At 35.1% G+C, this 20,376-nt stretch overlaps 1 protein-coding gene across 19 annotated transcripts in view; it reads right to left on the minus strand.

Moving 5' to 3' along the window:
• LOC135225223 (rho GTPase-activating protein 45-like) overlaps positions 1-20,376 on the minus strand; it is a 617,019-nt gene that overhangs the window by 58,822 nt on the left and 537,821 nt on the right. For 17 of the 19 annotated variants that reach the window (XR_010316935.1, XR_010316936.1, XM_064264541.1 and 14 more), the window contains 5 exons: positions 15,852-16,056; positions 13,606-13,794; positions 11,638-11,783; positions 10,804-10,992; positions 2,066-2,250 (listed from right to left, as the gene is read on the minus strand). Coding sequence is in view for 17 of the 19 variants with exons in the window: in XM_064264541.1 (XP_064120611.1) it covers positions 2,066-2,250; positions 10,804-10,992; positions 11,638-11,783; positions 13,606-13,794; positions 15,852-16,056 (914 nt within the window). In the remaining 2 variants the exon portion in view is untranslated. Of the gene's footprint in view, positions 1-2,065; positions 2,251-10,803; positions 10,993-11,637; positions 11,784-13,605; positions 13,795-14,228; positions 14,250-15,851; positions 16,057-20,376 lie in introns of all 19 variants that reach the window. The other 2 variants (XM_064264535.1, XM_064264536.1) reach the window with 2 other exon arrangements.

The raw sequence follows: 20,376 nt of genomic DNA on the forward strand, positions 1-20,376 counted from the left end.
ATAATATATATATATATTATATATACATATATATGATATATATATATATATATATAAATGCATAAATGCAACTTCCCTGCCGTTCCCAGAAACGCTGTAGATTTATTAGACCTTATACCAGAGCTGTTAATTTCTCTAGACTAAACATAGGACATGATATACTTATACAATGAACATGGTCAGTTTGTTTAGAATTCACTGACCCTTTTTAACGGCTAATCATCATCATAATCATTTTCTCTCTCTCTCTTTGCACAGTCGTCAGCAATGAGTGTATATGCTTGGGTAGGCAAATCTATAATTGAGAACATATTCAATGAAATTTAATTATCGCTTTAAAAATCAAAGATGCCTTCGCAGAAAAATAGTGCTGTATTAGTGAATAAGCACGCATATGTGACCCATTAAAATAACTATCTTCACGGGCACTTTCTAATTCGCATTGACGAATGCATTTTCTCTCGTATTCGCTTCAGTAATTATATCATGTCAGAAATTATATTCAGTTAATATATTTTGCTAGTCCTTCGTAATACTGAGATTAATTCTCCTATGGGCGCAAAATATTAAGAATGAAATTCGGTGATTTGCGTTCATTAAACTTTTTAAAAGTAGCCTATATGTACCCCACACATACGGAGAAAAATTTAATTAACCAAGTCACCAGACTTCGACTCTCTGGCGCCGTTCGCGTGCCCCCCCCTCCCTTGATCAACTATACCTCATGAGTCTAGTCTTAGTCAGTGCTTACGATGTTCAGTCATTTCATCTAAAACCAGCATCCGTTACGAATCCCTCCCTGCCTCTCTCATCTTTCTATTTCCTGGTGGATTAGGCCTAAATCCGCTGATATCAGGACCTTTTAGACTTCATTACAGCCAATCTCGTCATCTCGTTAAAACGACTTTGAAGTTAATTAAAGTTTTGAGGTGGAGGAATTTTTTCTGAGGTCAAAGTTTTCTTAAAATTCGCTTTCATCTCTCGACATCTAATCTTTCTCCCATTCTTTCTGTATCATTTCTAAGAGTCCAAAATTGCAATAACACAAAAAGACTGAATAAAACGTATTTCTTATCTGTTACCTCCATCTCATATCTAAATTTTTGTATAAAATGCACGAAGAGATTATATAAATTATACTATAACTATTATTCTAATATGAAATGAAAATGTGATCTTCGGAATACATTAACTATAAACAAATTTCAACCGTTTTGCGTCGTTATCAAGCATAACTCTATTTGTATTCATTCATATAAATCTAAATAATGAGATATGCTAAAAAAAAAGAGCACACATTACTCTTAATCTTCTTTCATGGGAAAATCTTCGAGAAGACTGAAGGAATCGTGTAAAGAGGCATATACATTCAATTACCACTTTAAGAAACATGTTACAGTTTACTGTAATGTCTAACACACCTTTCACCTTCATTACTTCTACAAAGTTGATATGTGGAAATTTATAACCGGATGCCATGCATACATTAAAAATCATTTTGACAATGATTTTTGGTTTCACCAAAAACCATTAATTATTTGCCAAATAACATTGCAAGATAGTGAGAAAAGAAATATTAAGAAACATCTGGTATGGTAATACTAAGTTCACTCCTTACATTCCTTCAATAGAAAAGGGAGATCTTTATCTTATAAATTGTCAATAAACATGGTAAGTCTATTACATCAAAAACTCTTTATCACGAAATATATTCTGTCAACACAAAATAAAATATGTATTAACTAATAAACTCTAAACCTAACAGGTAGGCACTGGATGACAAATTCTACAGAAATAAGGAGCTTACCTGGCAAACTCAGTTAACACGAAATGTGAGGTTATTACTTGATGAACTGTCAACACAAGAGATGAAGGCTTAACCAAATAAACTGCATATGGAAAAGATAGGTTGTTTACCTAATACACTGACCACACAGAGGATAAAGTATTTAATGAGTAAAGTGAATGCACAAAAGATAGAAACCATGTCTACTAAACTCCCTGTTTAGTAGACATGGTGTTCTACCTGAAATATTCTGAAAACACAGAAGACGAAAAGGCTTACCTGATAAACTCTGGATACAATCTGAAGGTGAGAAGGGGTTCTGGAAGCTGACGAAGATAGAGTTTCAGGACATTGGCGATCACATTTGGATGCTGGTCTGTGAGGTCGACCAGGTGGGCTCCGTTCTCAAAGGCCTGGCAGAGTTTTTCCACTCGACTCTTCACTCCTGACACTCTGTAAATGCCCTACGAGAGACAGAACCCAGGCATGTTAGTATCAAGAGTAAGTTTTTTTAGCTTAAAAGTTTTAAATCTTTCAGTTTAAGATACTGAGATTGTCAACGGACATCTAAAACCCTCCCGCATTTGGTGCTGCAAATAATGTAAAAAAGAATTTTTAAGTCACACTTCACAATGAATATTTACTAAAAGATAAAAAAAAAAATGGTACTTCAGTGACAGTTCCTAGACATAACATATAACGGGCACAAAATAAATTTAAGATTTTGCGACATTATGCCTTTTGAAATATGAGCACTTGGGATCTGACCAACAAAAATTTTTGTCACCACCAAGAACTATTAAGCGGAAAGAATATCATACTTCAATAAATAGCTGTATTTCAGTTATGCACAACTTCACTCTAATTTCATACAACGAGTCAGGTAATAAAAAGAAAATGGCAGGATAGATAAAAAAATTGGTACTAATGAGCTTCAGAAAAAACTAATTTTGTATACATATGACTTACTATTTAAAAAAAAAGAATACTGGGTGGGGGGGGGGGGGATTAAGACATCACTGGGACCAAAGGGGATGGGGTTGGGAAGGGGACGACCTCTTAAAAATAATAAAAACGACAAGTAATAGTGCTTAATCCATAGTTTTCCGGGTCATTGCGATGAATGGTGACACACCCAATGCCCCTTAATCGAAGTTCAGCCTCGATAGAAAGGGGGCCTGAGAAGGGGTGAAAAATAGTGTCAAAAATGACAGATATCACTGTTTAATCCACATTTTCGAGGTTGCTGAGATGAATAGTAACATTCCCCCCAATGCCCTTGAAGTCCAAGTTCAGCCACGTATTGATGGGTGAGAAGGGGTGAAATATTAAATGTTAAAAATGTTGGGCAATGTAACTGAAGCAATTATCCTAACAGGAGAGAGAGAGAGAGAGAGGAGAGGGGTACGAGAAAGACGAGAGCAGAGAGAGAGAGAGAGAGAGAGAGAGAGAGAGAGAGCTTATCAGTTGACACAGTTTTCCCAGGCAGTGCTAGGTTGGTCAGCTGGTATATATATTTGTATTGCTATATATATATATACATATATAAATACACACAAACACACATACTATACATATGTGACTGCAGGGTGTGACATCTTTTTCTACATGAGTTAGAGTAGAAAAGATCCTTAACCCTTAGCAGGCAAGCTCTTCTAGAAGGACACTCCAAAATCAAAACATATGGTGAAAGGGACCCTTGAGCCTTTGTAGAAAATCCTTCTACGAGAAGGTTACTTAAGAATGTAAACATTGCTCTCCAACCTTGGTTTGTATCACAGCCGTTGTACTATGGTCTTTTATGGTTTAAGTTCCAATGCTTGAGGGTACAATCAAGCTTTTTGCGTCTTCTTCGTTTAATTTCCTGTTTTTTTTCGAAAAGTGTATAAGACAGGATTATGCAAGCAAATTCTTCTTAAACATATTCTTTCCTGTCTCAGATTTTTATAATTTTTAAGTCTATCGTAACTGTCCTCATCCAGCTGATGTGGCAAACTTGGCCAGTTTCTTTCTTGCCCTGCAGGGTAACTAGCTCCTCCTTGTCAACCAATTGCCTCTGGCAAATTTTTTAACACTTTTTTAATGTCATAAGGTTAATGTCCTGTATCCCTTTAATAAAAAAAATATTGTAAATACCGTAAATACTTTTATTTTTTATTCTATTTGTTTGTTAATTTATGCTTAGTTTCTGCTATGAATATATTTATTATATGTGCTTAAAATTTTTCGTTTATTTCAATATTTTCAGGACACATTGAACTAAACCCAAGGCTTGCTACTTATTGCCGTAAGAGATATTGCAGAGTAATTTGCTCTGATATTCGAGGATTAAGGTTAAATTTTCTGGATCTCTAGAGTTATCCCCATAACTATAATACTACAATTTTTTTTATCAAAGGAAGAATTTTTCATCCCAGGGTTTGGCTTAACATCCCAACATGCGCAAGGTATGGCTGTAGACACTAGGTCTGGATGATCTGTTTATCATAAAAAACGTAAGTGTAACTGCCATGATTTTTTTTATTTCTAAGATTTTCAGTAAGTTCTACGATGTTTATGTATTTACAATTACTTCCAACCAAGTATTGATGACTCTATATATTATGTCTCTTGGGGATGATTAGCATGGCTCAGTCACAGGATTCAAAAGCTTCATTAGTTACTTGTGAAGACTGTAATGCAAAGCACAGTGGGTGACTTAATTCAAATGTCACGTGGCCAGTTTGCTCTCGAGTTCTGTGCATCCTCTGATTTTGCCTAGCTACCCGAAGAACCCATGCATATTTCTAGTAATAGGTTAGACCTCATATTCATAGATGTACCAGATACCGATAAGTCAAGCACTTAATATTTCAGATGCAATATCTGATCCAAATGAGTAAATTGATAAGTTTTGATGACTATTTCAGTAAGCTATCCTGAAAAGGTCAACAAATTCAGGAAAATGACCAGCCTTGGTTTGATGATACATGTAGACGAAAATGTTCTCATGAAAACTACGCCATTTTTGCAGTCTCGCTGTGCTGTGAATAGGAATTACCATACATTTTTGCCGAGAGAAATTACAATAATTCCTTAAAGATGAAACTCAAGGAATTTACTGAGTCTCAACCATAGTGGACCAAATTGGCATTTCTTTCAGTCTTATCTTCCATCCCACCACTATTAAGAGATAATGGTAGATTGGCTACTGAGCCTAGGAAAAAGGCTGAACTGCTTCATCGAGATTTTGAAGCTGAGCAGTCAGCTGAGGATGTCCCTCTTCCTGATACTTATCCTTAACCTGTTCTTACAAAATTTGCATTTTGCTCTGGGGATATTAAGCAAATTCTTGATAATCTTGATAGCTGGGATGGGAACCCTCCTGATGGCTTCTTCCTTTTAATTTTTATAAAGATTTCTTGTGTGTTGTCTCATATGTTTAGTAGATTCTATAGATTTTTATGTTGACTTGGTACCTTTGCTGATGAGTGCAAGCCTAGTAATATAGTGCCTGTTCGGAAGAGTGGCTATTTGCTGGCAGCTGTAACTACAGGCCGATTTCTATTCTCCCTGTGCTCTCCAAATTTATGCAAGTATATGAAACCCTTTGGATTTCAGTTAGTAGTCAATATGCACATAGCAGTTGGGAACCTGTGATGCTCTTTTAGCTTTAGCATGCCATTTGTAAGAGATCCTTGATAAGGGTTCTAAGTGTATATTAATTAAAATATATTTAGTAAATCATAAGGCACTTATATTCAAACTCCAGAATCTTGGAGTGGGAGAGTAAGTTTTAGGGTTTCTTCTAGGTTCGCTGACAGGCATGCTGCTGCTAGTTGCGTTATCGGGATCCTTAGTGAACCAAGACCTACTGTGTCTTAGGTTCCACAGAGTAGTGTTCTTGGTCTGCTGGTATTTCTATTGTGTACATGTGATATGGTTGTTGTCCTGAAACACAAGATTGTTCAGTATGTCGATGATGACACACTAGTGGGTGTAGTAATCTCCACTTATGAGAAATGAAGCTGTCCTTAGTCTCAAACATGACACGGAGAGGATTAGCAAATGGTGTACTTAGTGGGGTATGAGGCTGAACTCCAGTAAAATGAAAGCTCTGTTGATTAGTAGACCTCATACTGATTATCCACCCCATCCTCCCCTTCAAGTGGATGGGACTCTGCTGAATGAGGAACATCTAATGAAAGTGCCAGCAAAGGCCACACAGAAGGTGGATATTATACGTAAGGTCTCATATTTATATAACAGTGACAAAATTAGTGCAATCTATTTCATGTCATTTGTCCTTCCTTTACTAGAAAACAGTTCTCTAGAGAAGATGTCTCTTTCTGCCACAGATTTAAACCATTTAGACAGAGTGGTTCGTGGTGGTAGGTTTCTGTTATCTAACACGAGCAGTTATGACTTGGCTCATCGACTAATAGTCTCTTGTTTTTCAATTATTCATAAGTGGTAATTCAACAGAGAACTTTCGCTATCACAATTGATCCCTGACCCTCTTTTTCTGCCAAGAGTGACCAGATTTATTAAATGAGCCACGCTGTCAAACTTCTTAGTTCCAGAGATCTTGTGCTCCTCACACAGCTGAACTGTGGAAGTCTTCCTGTGGATGATGCGCAATTGAAACAAAAAATTCAAGCAATGACGCTATGCATTAATACACTATAACAATATATATATATATATATATATATATATATATATATATATATATATATATTACAGCATATGTGTATATATTAGTGTTTGCACGAGTGCACGTGTATGAGAATGCAATAAAACTGAAAATATTTAATGTGTTCCACCAAGGCCTTTAGTTTACTATACTATAAGGAAACGGTGGAAAAGTTTTATCTTTTAATTAAATTCTTTTCTTGACACGAACCTTCCATTACTGAAAGAAAGAATCCCGTAAATTTGTAGATTGTCTAACGTCTCCCACTTATCCCACTTGACTCAAGGAAAAACGAAACCTTAGAGAGAGAGAGAGAGAGAGAGAGAGAGAGAGAGAGAGAGAGAGAGAGAGAGAGAGAGAGAGAAACCTTCCAAAATCACAAATAGAGTTTTGGCTTTCCTCAATGCCTCTCACACGCCAATTAACTCCCGAGGTACAAAGGGAGAAAAACCGCCTTGCCCGATAAACACCTTTTCAAACTTTTGCAACTTTCATACCACAACAACTCCGAAGACTTTAAAAGCCACGAACTTCTCTGAAAGTTTGCTTTATAATCCACCAATTTCAGCCTTCTTTCATTTTATTTTCTAATTCCTCTTTCCATATCATGTAGAGGATACATGTATATATATAAGACTGTTATTTGGATTTCAGTCCAAGTGCATTTACCAGCCTTTGCTGCTCTGCTTCTCCACGTTTTTGGAACTGAATGAGGCTTCTTCTCAAAAGATGTCATATATTTTTATCTGTTTAGTGCAGCCTTTGATCTCTCTCTCTCTCTCTCTCTCTCTCTCTCTCTCTCTCTCTCTCTAAGCACTATACCAAATGTAAATTCTCAATTTCTACTTCTCATTCTTACACTCGACCCGAGACACGAATCCCAAGATTGAGTTTCCGACGACAGTCTTCGAGCCGTCGGTGCAAAATACAAACCTCATTTTAGAAAGGAAATTGAAACTCTCAGAATTAACTGCAGCCTGACCAGACATATTCCTAGTGGTAAGTGATTGCCTGGTAAGCACGCAATTATTTACCACTAAGACCGAACAATGAGAGGTGTCTCCAACAGTATCACAAGAGTACAGAATCTGTACTTCACAAAAGCTTTTGAGAAAGCTGAACCTTTATTCTCTAAAATAAGTTCAAATAAAATCATACAGGTGGATCTTCAGGAGCCTGCCTAGGTAATTTCCTCTCAAATGGAACGATTCCAATACCATGGAACGCTATCCAAACCTTCTCAAGTTACAGCAGGTGTTTCACAGGGAATTCTTCTTGGCCCTGTCCTCTTTAATTAGATGTTAAATGCGATACTGATAATAATCTGCAATGCTCATTATATCTTTATGCGCCAATGATTCCCGGGACTCGACTTTAGCAGATTCACTAAGGGAATATTGTTAAGAGTGTCAAATTAACCTAGATAATGTAGCCTATTTCTTGGCGCAAACGAACATAGCAACCTGTAATGCGGACACATTCGAGTACATATATATATATATATATATATATATATATATATATATATATATATATATATATATATATATATATAAAACATACTTCAGTAAGAAAATTTAGAAATTCCCAGACAAAAGTATCAAGAATAGATACGGGAGTCATCACCTTCGACGTCTTAACATCGTCTACTGTCACCGACAGAATCATTTTCAACAGTCGTAAGCAGTCAGTATGGATGCTATACGAGAAATAAACACCAAGCACATGCTGTGAGCGTTAATTAGTCCAATATACTATTGCTAACCAGTATGTTCCTCACACACACCTAACCATGGCCAAATCGGCTGGAGACCGTAATTAGCAGAAAAAAACAGTTGAGGATGGGGGGCAGGGTTGTTAATAACCTCCACGACCTTCCATGACCTCGCAACTCTCAACTTCAAGATTCATATCATCGGATTCTTCTCTTCCAAACTTCACCCATCTATATCTTGCATTTGCAACAAAGTTCTGCTGGACTGAAGACGTTGAATCTAAGAAGTATCCAGTAGGCATGAACGCTATAAAATTCCGGGATCTACTACAGTCATGGAGGGCCTCTATCTCAACATACTCTGTATGATCACCCATGGAACTGTCTACTCACTGTATTTCAACTGTTACGAACAAGCTCACACTATATTCAACTTATCTAAATGAATGGATATCCTACTGGATAAGCCAAGATGCAGTGTCACCGACCACTTTTCTACCCTATTAGAAGGCTTGATTTTAATTCGATCTGACGCCTTGTATTCAAACCTGAAATCAGATGCAACGTCATTTTTTTCAATAATTGCAATTACCAGCATTTAAATCCACATAGGAGGGACCCCTCGACGATGTCATCCCCTACCCCCGGTGGGGGAAGTAAATCGTAATTAACAGGTATTCCATGAATACACAAGGATTACAATACTGACAATAAAAATCCCAAACAAAATGACGTTGCAGGCGCTGGATTTCCCTCCTGCATTTGAGTCCCTTAATACAGACGCCTACAGCAAAGGAAAATACTACGACAAAAGCATCTTTCGCAATACCATTCACGCGGAACGTTCAAAAATCACATCCATTAGAGAATTCCTCTCCGAACGGGAAAGGGCAAATGTTTGCAACTCAAAAAACGACACAACCTTTTCGATGAGTGTTTGGATAACGTTATGAGCACGGAAGAATCATAAAATGGAATGTTTGGTGTATCTTTATTTTCCATTAAAGCTGCGAGATGATATTACAGGAGTAATATGAATGTATGTAGAAAGGAGAGAGAGAGAGAGAGAGAGAGAGAGAGAGAGAGAGAGAGAGAGAGAGAGAGAGAGAGAGAGAACGGGTTTGTGGGCCCAATCTCAGAAGAGAAGCTAGATGGAGATGTCAGTTTCCCTTTCTCAAAATTTCTAATGGAATGCTGAAATCTGCACATTTTCCATAACATTATCTTTTCTCTCTAACTCTTATTTTATATGTAAATAAAGTAACAAATGAGCATCTACAGAAATGTCTTCATTGTTTGTCTTTACATCACGAGAAGTTTCGTTTTAATCACCGGAAATTTTACGTAAACTTATTTAGCCCCCATAAAACAATCGGTTATTTAAAGACGCTCTACTTTGAAATCCACGCCTTTTTGCGGTTTCATGATTACATGTTATAATTTGTATCGTTCCACATCCGAACTAAATAACAATTAGCTCATGTTATTATATCTGATCCTTATCATAAACAACATTTAATTCACAACACTTAGTCTTGTGGCAGTTTTCAAAAAGGAGAAAAAAAAGACTTCAAGCAATCATAATGTTCTTCCTGCAGGCCATCCTTCCATCTCGTAAACAAACTCCTATTAATCAAGTGAGTCTGCTGAGGATACTGCAGCACACTCCATCATTTCACTTTTAAAAAGATCAAACTCACTTCTCCCCATTAACGCTTTAATAATAAGTCTATTGAACGAAAAGCAAGAGCATCCTTACTCCAAAAAGTCTATTGAACGAAAAGCAAGAGCATCCTTACTCTAATAAGTCTATTGAACGAAAATCAAGATTATCCTTACTCCAAAAAGTCTATTGAACGAAAAGCAAGTGCATCCTTACTCCAAAAAGTCTATTGAACGAAAAGCAAGAGCATCCTTACTCTAATAAGTCTATTGAACGAAAAGCAAGAGCATCCTTACTCCAAGAAGTCTATTGAACGAAAAGCAAGAGCATCCTTACTCCAAGAAGTCTATTGAACGAAAAGCAAGAGCATCCTTACTCCAAGAAGTCTATTGAACGAAAAGAAAGAGCATCCTTACTCCAAGAAGTCTACTGAACGAAGAGCAAGAGTATCCTTACTCCAAAAAGTCTACTGAACGAAGAGCAAGAGTATCCTTACTCCACAAAGTCTATTGAACGAACAGCAAGAGCATCCTTACTCTATTAAGTCTATTGAACGAAAAGCAAGAGCATCCTTACTCTATTAAGTCTATTGAACGAAAAGCAAGAGCATCCTTACTCTATTAAGTCTATTGAACGAAAAGCAAGAGCATCCTTACTCCAAAAAGTCTATTGAACGAAAAGCAATATCATCCTTAATCTAATAAGTCTATTGAACGAAAAGCAAGAGCATCCTTACTCCAAGAAGTCTATTGAACGAAAAGCAAGAGCATCCTTACTCCAAGAAGACTATTGAACGAAAAGCAAGAGTATCCTTACTCCAAGAAGTCTATTGAACGAAAAGCAAGAGTATCCTTACTCCAAGAAGTCTACTGAACGAAAAGCAAGAGCATCCTTACTCCAAGAAGTCTACTGAACGAAGAGCAAGAGTATCCTTACTCCAAAAATACGAAGAACTGAACCCTCACCTTTATCTTAGTCCCTCGATTATCTATCTCGGCCACGCACTTCAGGACAAGATGAGGCACCGGGGTACTGGTCTCGGTGAGATGCTGTGCCAAGTCCACCCCAAAGGTCGTCATCTTTCGGGGCAGCCTCTTGTGGCCACACTGGATGGCGAGGGTCTCCAGGCATTTCTTGTGGCAGCCAAGACCGCACTGAATGTGGAAATGAAAAGGAAAATTGAGTGAAATTGTTGTTGAGAGATTCTGAAATGTTAGGAGCAGGCAATCACTTAACTTTTCAAAAAATATTTTAGGTGTGGAAACTTGAAACTGTATGGAAGAAATATCAGATTATTGCTTTTATCTTTATAATTTACTTAAATAACGATATAAAATTTCAACATGAAACTAAATTGTTCTTTAGAGAATGAATAAACTTGAAGAGATTATTTTCAGGACGTCATGGTTTAACTTTGAAGGAAGAACTTGGTTACAACCGTCATGGTTTAATTTTTAAGGAAGAACTTTGTCGCAACCGTCATGGTTAAATTTTGAAAGAAGAACTTGGTTGCAACCGTCATGGTTTAATTTTTAAGGAATAACTTTGTCGCAACGTCCCAACCGTCATGGTTAAACTTTGAAAGAAGAACAAGGTTGCAACCATCCTGGTTTAATTTTGAAGGAAGAACTTGGTTGCAATCGAAGGAAAACCTTCAGTTTGAAAACAAAAATATAATAATGGGCAGCCAACCAAAATGGTAGGCAGAAATAACTTAGTTTTCTGATCCGAATGTTTTATTTACAAAATTAGAATATGTATGATTCCAGCTGTAGTTAAATTTGCGAAATCTCCTTTACCTCAGCACATTCGTATCCGTGGAAGTAGACGTAGGAATCGCACTCGCGGCATCGAGAGGGAGTCTTCAGTTTCCTGAAGGCATGTGTAACAGCCGCCTTACTCATGACCTGTCGGCGGGCGGCGCCCCAGCCGTAGTGGGTGTCTGCTGTGGGTGAGGATACAGGACAGTTCCGGTAAAATGGAAACATTACACAAAATATGATAAATTTCTGAAAAAAATAACAAGAAAGGAAAAATATGAAAGACATTATCAGGACCAAACATAAATATGAAATTATGATAAAACTATGAGGAAAAATTAACTCCTACACTACACCAGAAGCAATAATTGTTAAGGTATTTATTTTAGTTTTTCCAGTTATGAAATTTAGTTTTTGTTATTTTTTACTGTGATCAAGAATAAAAGCAGCCACTCAGCATTCAACTGATTGACGCTGCAGAAAGTAAATCTGAGAATACTTTGAAACAGTTACAATGTTACTTCTAAAAAGGAGCCACAGTAAACATGCCAGATTTGTCTAGTTAGATAAATAACTGGATTTATTTTCAGAGAACTTAAAAAAAATTAACTCTTGTTATTGTAATATCAGTAATAAAGATTTATATTTGATGCTCTGAATAGTTCATTATTCTTTGACAAAAAGGTATATTTTCCAAAGATCCTCATTAAAAATAACGATCAAATTCAGAAAGTTCAAAGCAGCTTTGCTTACATAACATACGCAAGGTTAACCTAGCACAAAGAAAGTAAATATGAATGGTTTCGGCGAAAGATAGAGTCAATTCAAACGAAGAACTAAGGGAAAATTGTGGATAAAGATGAAATCATCTCGGTGTCAGCATGGAAATATAAGTTTCAACCGCTAACTTCGTATTTGTCATTGCAGCTTCAACAAGCTAGAAAGTGATAAATGACTGATAATGAAAAATTATGGTTTCTAAAGATAATCAGATGAAATGTCTTATACAAGTCTATACACTTCTATGCCTACATATATACGGGTACATAAGGACTCGATGAACATACCAATAATCTCACGTGTACACACATGCATGCGAATGCATTTTCAGCTTTATGCACATGAAGGGTGTGTGCATATTAGATACAATGTTTGTAAACTTGGCAAACAAACTGCAGTACAGTGTAAGTACATACAGAACTAAAACTAGTCTTTGGAATAAATGAAATGGTTGATTTATTAACATAAACAACATTATAAAAGTAAAGTAAGTCACCATTATAAGCAACAGCAATTCAAAGAATTGTTTAGTGAAACTGAAATAATGTAGTAGTTTTACTTCACTAATGTTACAAGTGATAACAGAGCTAGTAATTTAAGCTATAATACGATGGTCTCCTCTTTGTAAACAGAACTTATAGCAATACAGCAGGAACAGTAGTGAAATTAGTATCATGTTTAATAACACTATTTAGTAATATATTCTCTAAATGATGAAAATCATAGTAAAATATTAACGTCAATAGTACCAAATTTATAAAATACAAATTTAACACTCTGCTACTATATAGGAATTAATAACCATGGGTTAACGTAGAATTAAAAATCTATTACAAACAGCAGTCAAGCCAAAATAAATAAAAGAAAAATTGCAAGAGGACTAATAGTGCATATACCTCCAACAGCTGCACACATCTACGTTTAATGACCACTAGCACTTAATTGCGAGGATCCTAACGCATCTCACAGATTAAGACGAGACACAACCTCTGGACAGAATTTCTTAGCAGAAGAACAAAATCTCTGATTATGGTGCGTGAGATTCGGCTTCTTATACGCCTCGCACGTTGAAACAACCCATCACCAGAAATTCTCTCTCTCCACAAAAGTTACATTCCACGAAAAATGTTCGTGGGGATCCCCGCAAAGATTATTTGCTACCAAAGAGACAAGGAAACGAGATGTCGAACCAAATGCAAATGTTCCCTGGATTCGGTAACAACTCACCCGTATCGGGATCGGTCTCGAGCTCGTCTCCTGAAGACAGTGTGTGAGGTCTCCGGGCCGCGGCTATCGGGGAGGCGGTGGGGGAGACGTCCCCGCTCTTGGCCGACCTGGAGGAACCCACGCTGTCGGTGTCGCTGCCCCCTGCTCCTGCAAGGCGACCTGTCCGAGGGCATTGGGTCATATCAGATCCTTTGAACAGAGATGAGTGTTTTATACAAGTCTTACCACTATTATCATTATTGACAACGTTTTATCGCTGGTGACAAAATATGACTTCAGCGAATTATCCATCATAAAAAAATCTGTTAGTTAGTTATTCATCATTAAGTGATATTCGGGTAAAAGAGGAGAAATGTCACAGAGAAGTTTTCGAAGTTTCTAACTTAAATCCAAAGCGAAAAAATTGGAATCAATATTCAGGTAAAGATGACGTGACGAAAATTCAGTACTCACAACAATTATTATGAATGATTTAAATAATTGAGCATTCTACAATGTAAAAATGCATGAAAAATAATAAATGTACCCGCTCTATAATTTACATGTTTTTGTAATTAGTATCAGCAACATATTCATATTTGGCAACATCAAATATTAAAACCAAATAAATATGTGATCCTTGCCTTCCTGCTCCTCAATGAAAGCTGCAAGAGGAAAAAGATGGGAAAGCTAATTTGGTTAAGATGATTCAAAGAATATTTATCATCAGAAGTATTCCAGACTTTTTGTGTCGTTTGACCGCATGATGTAGTAATATTCTAGGTATTTTTAAACATTACACTTCTATACCCTTTGCACATATTCATGTATATATATATATATATATATATATATATATATATATATATATATATATATATATATATATATATATATATATATATATATATATATTATATATATATCGATATATAGTATATTCGTATATTTTATAATATATATATATATATATATACATATATATATAATAAATATATTGTATATATATATTATATATATATATATATATATATATATATATTATATATATATATATATATATATATATATGTGTGCAGAGAGAGAGAGAGAGAGCACTACAAATATCCAATTAAAAATGAAGTCACCACACTTTAAGAATAACATAAACCTAAAGAGAATACGATATGTTGAGCGTATTTACCTTGAAAAAATTTCATCTTACGCCTTTTGGGGTTAGAAACGGGTGAGAGTAACTTATATAATGCATTAGGACATCTGAGACAGAATGCTTTATGTCACCGTCGCCTCTGTCGAACTCAAAAAGCCAAAAGTTCAAATCCTTGTCAAGAGTGTCAGGCCTATACGATTTTTATAAACCCCAACTGTGAGGATTATTCCCAAAAATGTAGTGAATTCAGTTTTAATGGTTATTTGTGGCTTAATAAAAAGAGTAAAGAAATGTTACAGAATAAAATCAGTGGCAAAGCTACCATCATAAATACATACATTTATTAATATCTATCATTATATGTGTATATATATATATATTATAACACATATATATATATTATACATATATATATATATATACATATATATATATCTATATATACATGCGCACACACACATAATATATATATAGTATACTATATATATATATATATATATATATATATATATGATATATAGTATATATCGTATATATATATATATATATATATATATATATATATATATATATATATATATCGTATATATATATATATATATATATATATATATAGATATCGTAATATATACATTAATTAATATGTATATATCATATATATATATATATCTATAATTATACCATCTATATATATATATATATATACAAATATGTGTGAGCCAGAATTTTTCGTTAAAAACGGTAATCACAAATACTAGCATAAAAACAGTTTAGTAAGATGCATAATTTTACTCAAATAGTACAAAAGCACAGATTGTTCTGCTCTAATGACCAATAGAAATTTATGTTTACATTAAAAAACAAACAAAAGCGATTCTCAACCCAAGCATGCCTAGTCAACAAATCGTTTATTGGCAGTCATTTTCTCACGAGTTGAATAATATGGGCCCCGCGGTTCAAAAATATTTACCCTAAGAACAAATAACTGTGTTATAAGTCTGTTTTTATAAAAACAATGTAATACTCCAAACGAAATCAATAAATATTTATCAAAAGGTTTCACGAGAAATCAAAAGTAACGAACCAATGTAACTGAAGGTTAATTAAGAGATCTTACCCTGGAGGTCATCCGAACTGGCGAGTGACCCATTGGCTGTAGGGTCGTGGTTCCCTTGGCCTTCCTGGACTCCTGGAGTATATGGCTCGAACGTGAAAGGTTGGTGTTGTGGTTCGTGACCCAGCGAAGGGCCTAACCTCTTCACGAATTCCATGTACTGTGATCCAGGTTCATAGAGTCTGGAACTCTCGCACAGAGTTTGAAGCTACAAAAAAAAAAAAAAAAATCAAATTTAATATCTGTCATGTAATATTTGTATTTGTTTACAATGATCATAACTACTAACACAAATAGAGAATGAATAATTGACAATGCTTCAATCAGAGCTAGGAGAGAGAGAGAGAGAGAGAGAGAGAGAGAGAGAGAGAGAGAGAGAGAGAGAGAGAATTGGCCAAGTGTTTCTAAGACGAGGAAAGTTCGTAGGGAGTAGCATGATCTGCTTAACTATCTTGAGAAAGCGCTCAAAGTCACCATTGCTTGTCAGTTGAACATGTTCATCACAAGGGCAACATCTCAGCAACCTGGGCATCTAGTATAAAAATAATTTTCGTACCCAGTAATTTCAGTGATCGTAGTGTTGATATGAACATATACTATGAATCAGTTCCAGCTTTTTCTTAGCTAAGCAACAGACCGTAGGGCATAACTTCTTGGAGGGGAATCACTGCATACAACGGGCAACAGGTAAGAGGTAAGTATTTTTCTGACTGACACTCACTCAATATTGATAATATTAAAACAGACATGGACAACATTTTCATCATACCTCTATCAAGATTCGTGTAGGCTTACAAGGCAATTAGTACAGGGGTGTAAGTGACTGAAGAGAAGATATTTATTTATACTTTACTCCATCCTATTACTAGTACACAGTCTAACATCAAGATTTTCCAGCATCATTGGACATCACTATATCTAAAACTTGATTTGCATCACAGAAATAATCTTGTGATTTTCTTCAAAGGGACGAATGGATGAAATTTTGCCGGTTTCTATCTGAATATATGAACTCTTTTGTTAAAGGAAATTAACACTTTCCTTCAAAGAGAACAGCGTTTGATGTCGTTATTTCTGTTATCCTTGGTCTTCCTTTCAGTCTCGCTTTGTTTCTCCCTCTCTCCTTGGCTCTGATTGTTCAGTATTAATGTATGCGTTTCTAAACCCTTTATGTTCTACCTCATTTGTTTATACTGAAGACTTCATTACTTCAATTTCCCTCCCTCGCCTTTTTCTATCCCCTGTTGTTCTCTACTTCCTTAAAGTCTCTCTCTCTCTCTCTATCTCTCTCTCTCTCTCTCTCTCTCTCTCTCTCTCTCTCTCTCAGGAAGGGAACTGGCATTTCTCATCTATGAAATCAGCAACAGTCCTAACCAAAAAGATACAAAAGCATTCATAGATATATTAGAAGGATATAATCCTTCAAACTGGAACAAATCTAATGAAAACATCTTGAAAATAATTGAAGAAGTTCCAAATAAAATCCAAGTGGTCAAGAGACTCGTAAAGAAAATATACATAAACCAACATATTCCGACAAAGAAAATGAATAAGGTGAATCTTGTGAATATCCTAATTGATGCATTAGGAAAAAGAATGCCAAAAGCATGCAAACTGTGTAAGGTTTGGTATAGCATAGTCAATCCACAAAACCTAATCAGAAAATGTGCTGCATGCAACATTCCGACCCATCCACAGTGTGCTGAGGTAATACAAGATTTGAGAAAAGATACAAGAATTTTTTGTTCAACATGTCTATCATGGATAGACAATGTTATTAAATCAAGATTGAATGTACAAATAGTTGAGGATGAAGAAGAAGAGGAAGAGGAAGAAGAAGAAAAAAAAGAAGAAGAGGAAAACGGAAGAGAAGTAAACAAAAATGAAATGACAGAAAAAAATAAGGAAAACAAAGAACAAGATAAAAGTATGGATGCAGAGATACTCATTGATACTACATATGAGGCAATAAAGCAGCATACCTACGAATAAATAAATTACGATATGACAACAGAAAAGCAAATCCCGAAGAGGCTCTACCCAGATCTACACAATGACGGGAAAGAGGAGAAAAAATAGACAAGAAAGACAAAATCTGCAACCTTTTGAAAAGAGGGAATTGCAGATTTGGAGAAAGATGTTACTACAAACATCCTAAGATATGTCAAAACTATGAAATATATGGTAAATGTGCATACTTAGATGGATATGGGATGATTGCAGAGATCTGCATCCAAAAATATGTAAAAACCTAAAAGAAGGAAAAGGATGTAAGTTCGACAAAAAATGCAAATATATGCACCCTGTAGCCATGAATCATAATCAAATAAATAACCAACCAAGTAATAAAATCCAAAATAAGAAAGAAACAAATAAAGAGAGAAATCAAGAATATCAGGTAAAAGAGAAAAGCAAACCACCAATGAGATATGCAGAGGTGTCAGCAAAAAATTTCAAAGCATCAGCTCCGAAATTCTACTCAAGAGATAATAACTGTATTTATTATGCAAGAGGATATTGCAGAAACGGAGAAAATTGCAGATTCAGACACAAAATGAATAATTATGCTGAAGGAAGATCAAATATTATGGAAAAGTTGGATTTTTTAATGTCAGAATTTCTGGAAATGAAAAAAAGAACAACATACCAGAACAGGAAAGAGACATGGGAAAATCCTTATTACTACCAGTATTAAATGAAGGAGGAAAAACACGCAAACCATCATAGTGATGAATGCGCAGGGTTTAGTTACGAGTAACTCAAAAAGAAAATAGAGTACTTAGAAGAACTAACCCAAAATGAAAAGAAAATAGATATAATGAATATAAGTGAAACCTGGTATTCCCAAGAGACTGGGAATGATGATCAAATAAAAGGGTTCCAAACTTATAGATCAGATAGAAAAAATAGGAATCAAGGGGGAACCGCAATATATGGGAAAGACAAAAAACAAGGAAAAATATATGAGAAATATAGTAACTCAGAATGTGAACTAATAGCGGTAGAATTTGAATCTGAAAAATTGATGAACATAGTAATATATAGACCTCCTAATACTAAAGAGTTTGACTTAATAATTGAAAAATTGGATGATATATGTAGAAATCACAAGGACTGGACTATTCTCCTATCTGGTGACTTCAACTTTCCTTTCGTAGAATGGAAAGAACGAATAGGAGATTGTGGTTGTACTTATACATATAAAAAAAGAGAGTAATAGTAGTGCAGAAGATAAGAGGCAATTTGAAAAGTATAGATATGCTACTAGAATACAACATTCAACAAACAATAAATCACATGCCAACAAGAAAGGAAAAAGGAAAATACTTTAGACCTAGTATTTGTGAACGAGATGAATTATGTTAAAGAAATAATAGTTTATAATGCGAGTATGCAGACCATAATGTCATAGAATTAACAGTTCATTCCAAAGAAAGTGAAAATAGAGATAAGCAAGAAATGAAAAAGTGGGAAGGATATGGAAAAAAAATACAACTTCTACAGTAAAAATAAAATGGTCAGAAATTAATGAAGAATTAAACAAAGATTGGGATAACATTTTCGTAAGTGATGACATAAGGGTAAATACGGAGATATATAAAATATTGGAGAAAATAGTGGAAAAATATATACCGAAGAAGAAAAGTAAACATCATTCATGCATACCAAGAGACAGAAGGATCTTGTTCCAGAAAATCAGAAAGTGGAAAAAAGGTCTTGCAAAAGAAAAAAATGCATGGAAAGTTATAGAACTAAAAAGTAAGATAGAAAATGCAGAACAAAAGATTATACAATCAAAAGAAAATGAAAAACGGGACTTGGAAGAAAAACCCTATTAAATATCAAGCAAAACCCCAAACTATTATACTCATATGCGAAGAAGATGAATAAAAGAAGAATAGAAATAGGCCCTCTGAGAATTGAAGGGAGATTAACGGAATGAAAAAAAGGAAATTTGCAACATACTGGCAGAACGATATAAGAGAGAATTCACCCCTAGAATAGATAATGAAGATAATGATATAGAAGTAAGGGAAGAAAATAGTGAATATTTAGCTGACATAGAAATTAATGAAGCTGATATTGTGCAGGCAATTAATGAAATTAAAAATGGAGCTGCTGCAGGGCCGGATGGAGTCCCTGCTATTTTGTTAAAGAAAGTAGTTCATTCTATCGCAAAGCCACTTGCAATATTATTAAGACAAAGTGTAGATACAGGCAAGATTTATGATGAGCACAAATTAGCATATATCACCCCTACTTTCAAAAGTGGATCAAGACTAGAAGTAATTATAGGCCTGTGAGTCTAACATCACATATTATGAAAGTGTATGAAAGGGTAATGAAGAAAAATATTATGAAACATTTAATAAAAATAATTTGTTTAATATGGACAACACGGTTTCGTACCCGGAAAAAGTACACAAACCCAACTGTTAGTCCACCGTGAGAACATATTCAAAAATATGAAGAAAAGCGGAAATGAAACAGATGTGGTTTATTTAGACTTTGTCAAAAGCTTTTGACA

Source organism: Macrobrachium nipponense, chromosome 13, assembly GCF_015104395.2.
Source record: "Macrobrachium nipponense isolate FS-2020 chromosome 13, ASM1510439v2, whole genome shotgun sequence".
Classification (NCBI taxonomy): Eukaryota; Metazoa; Arthropoda; class Malacostraca; order Decapoda; family Palaemonidae; genus Macrobrachium; species Macrobrachium nipponense.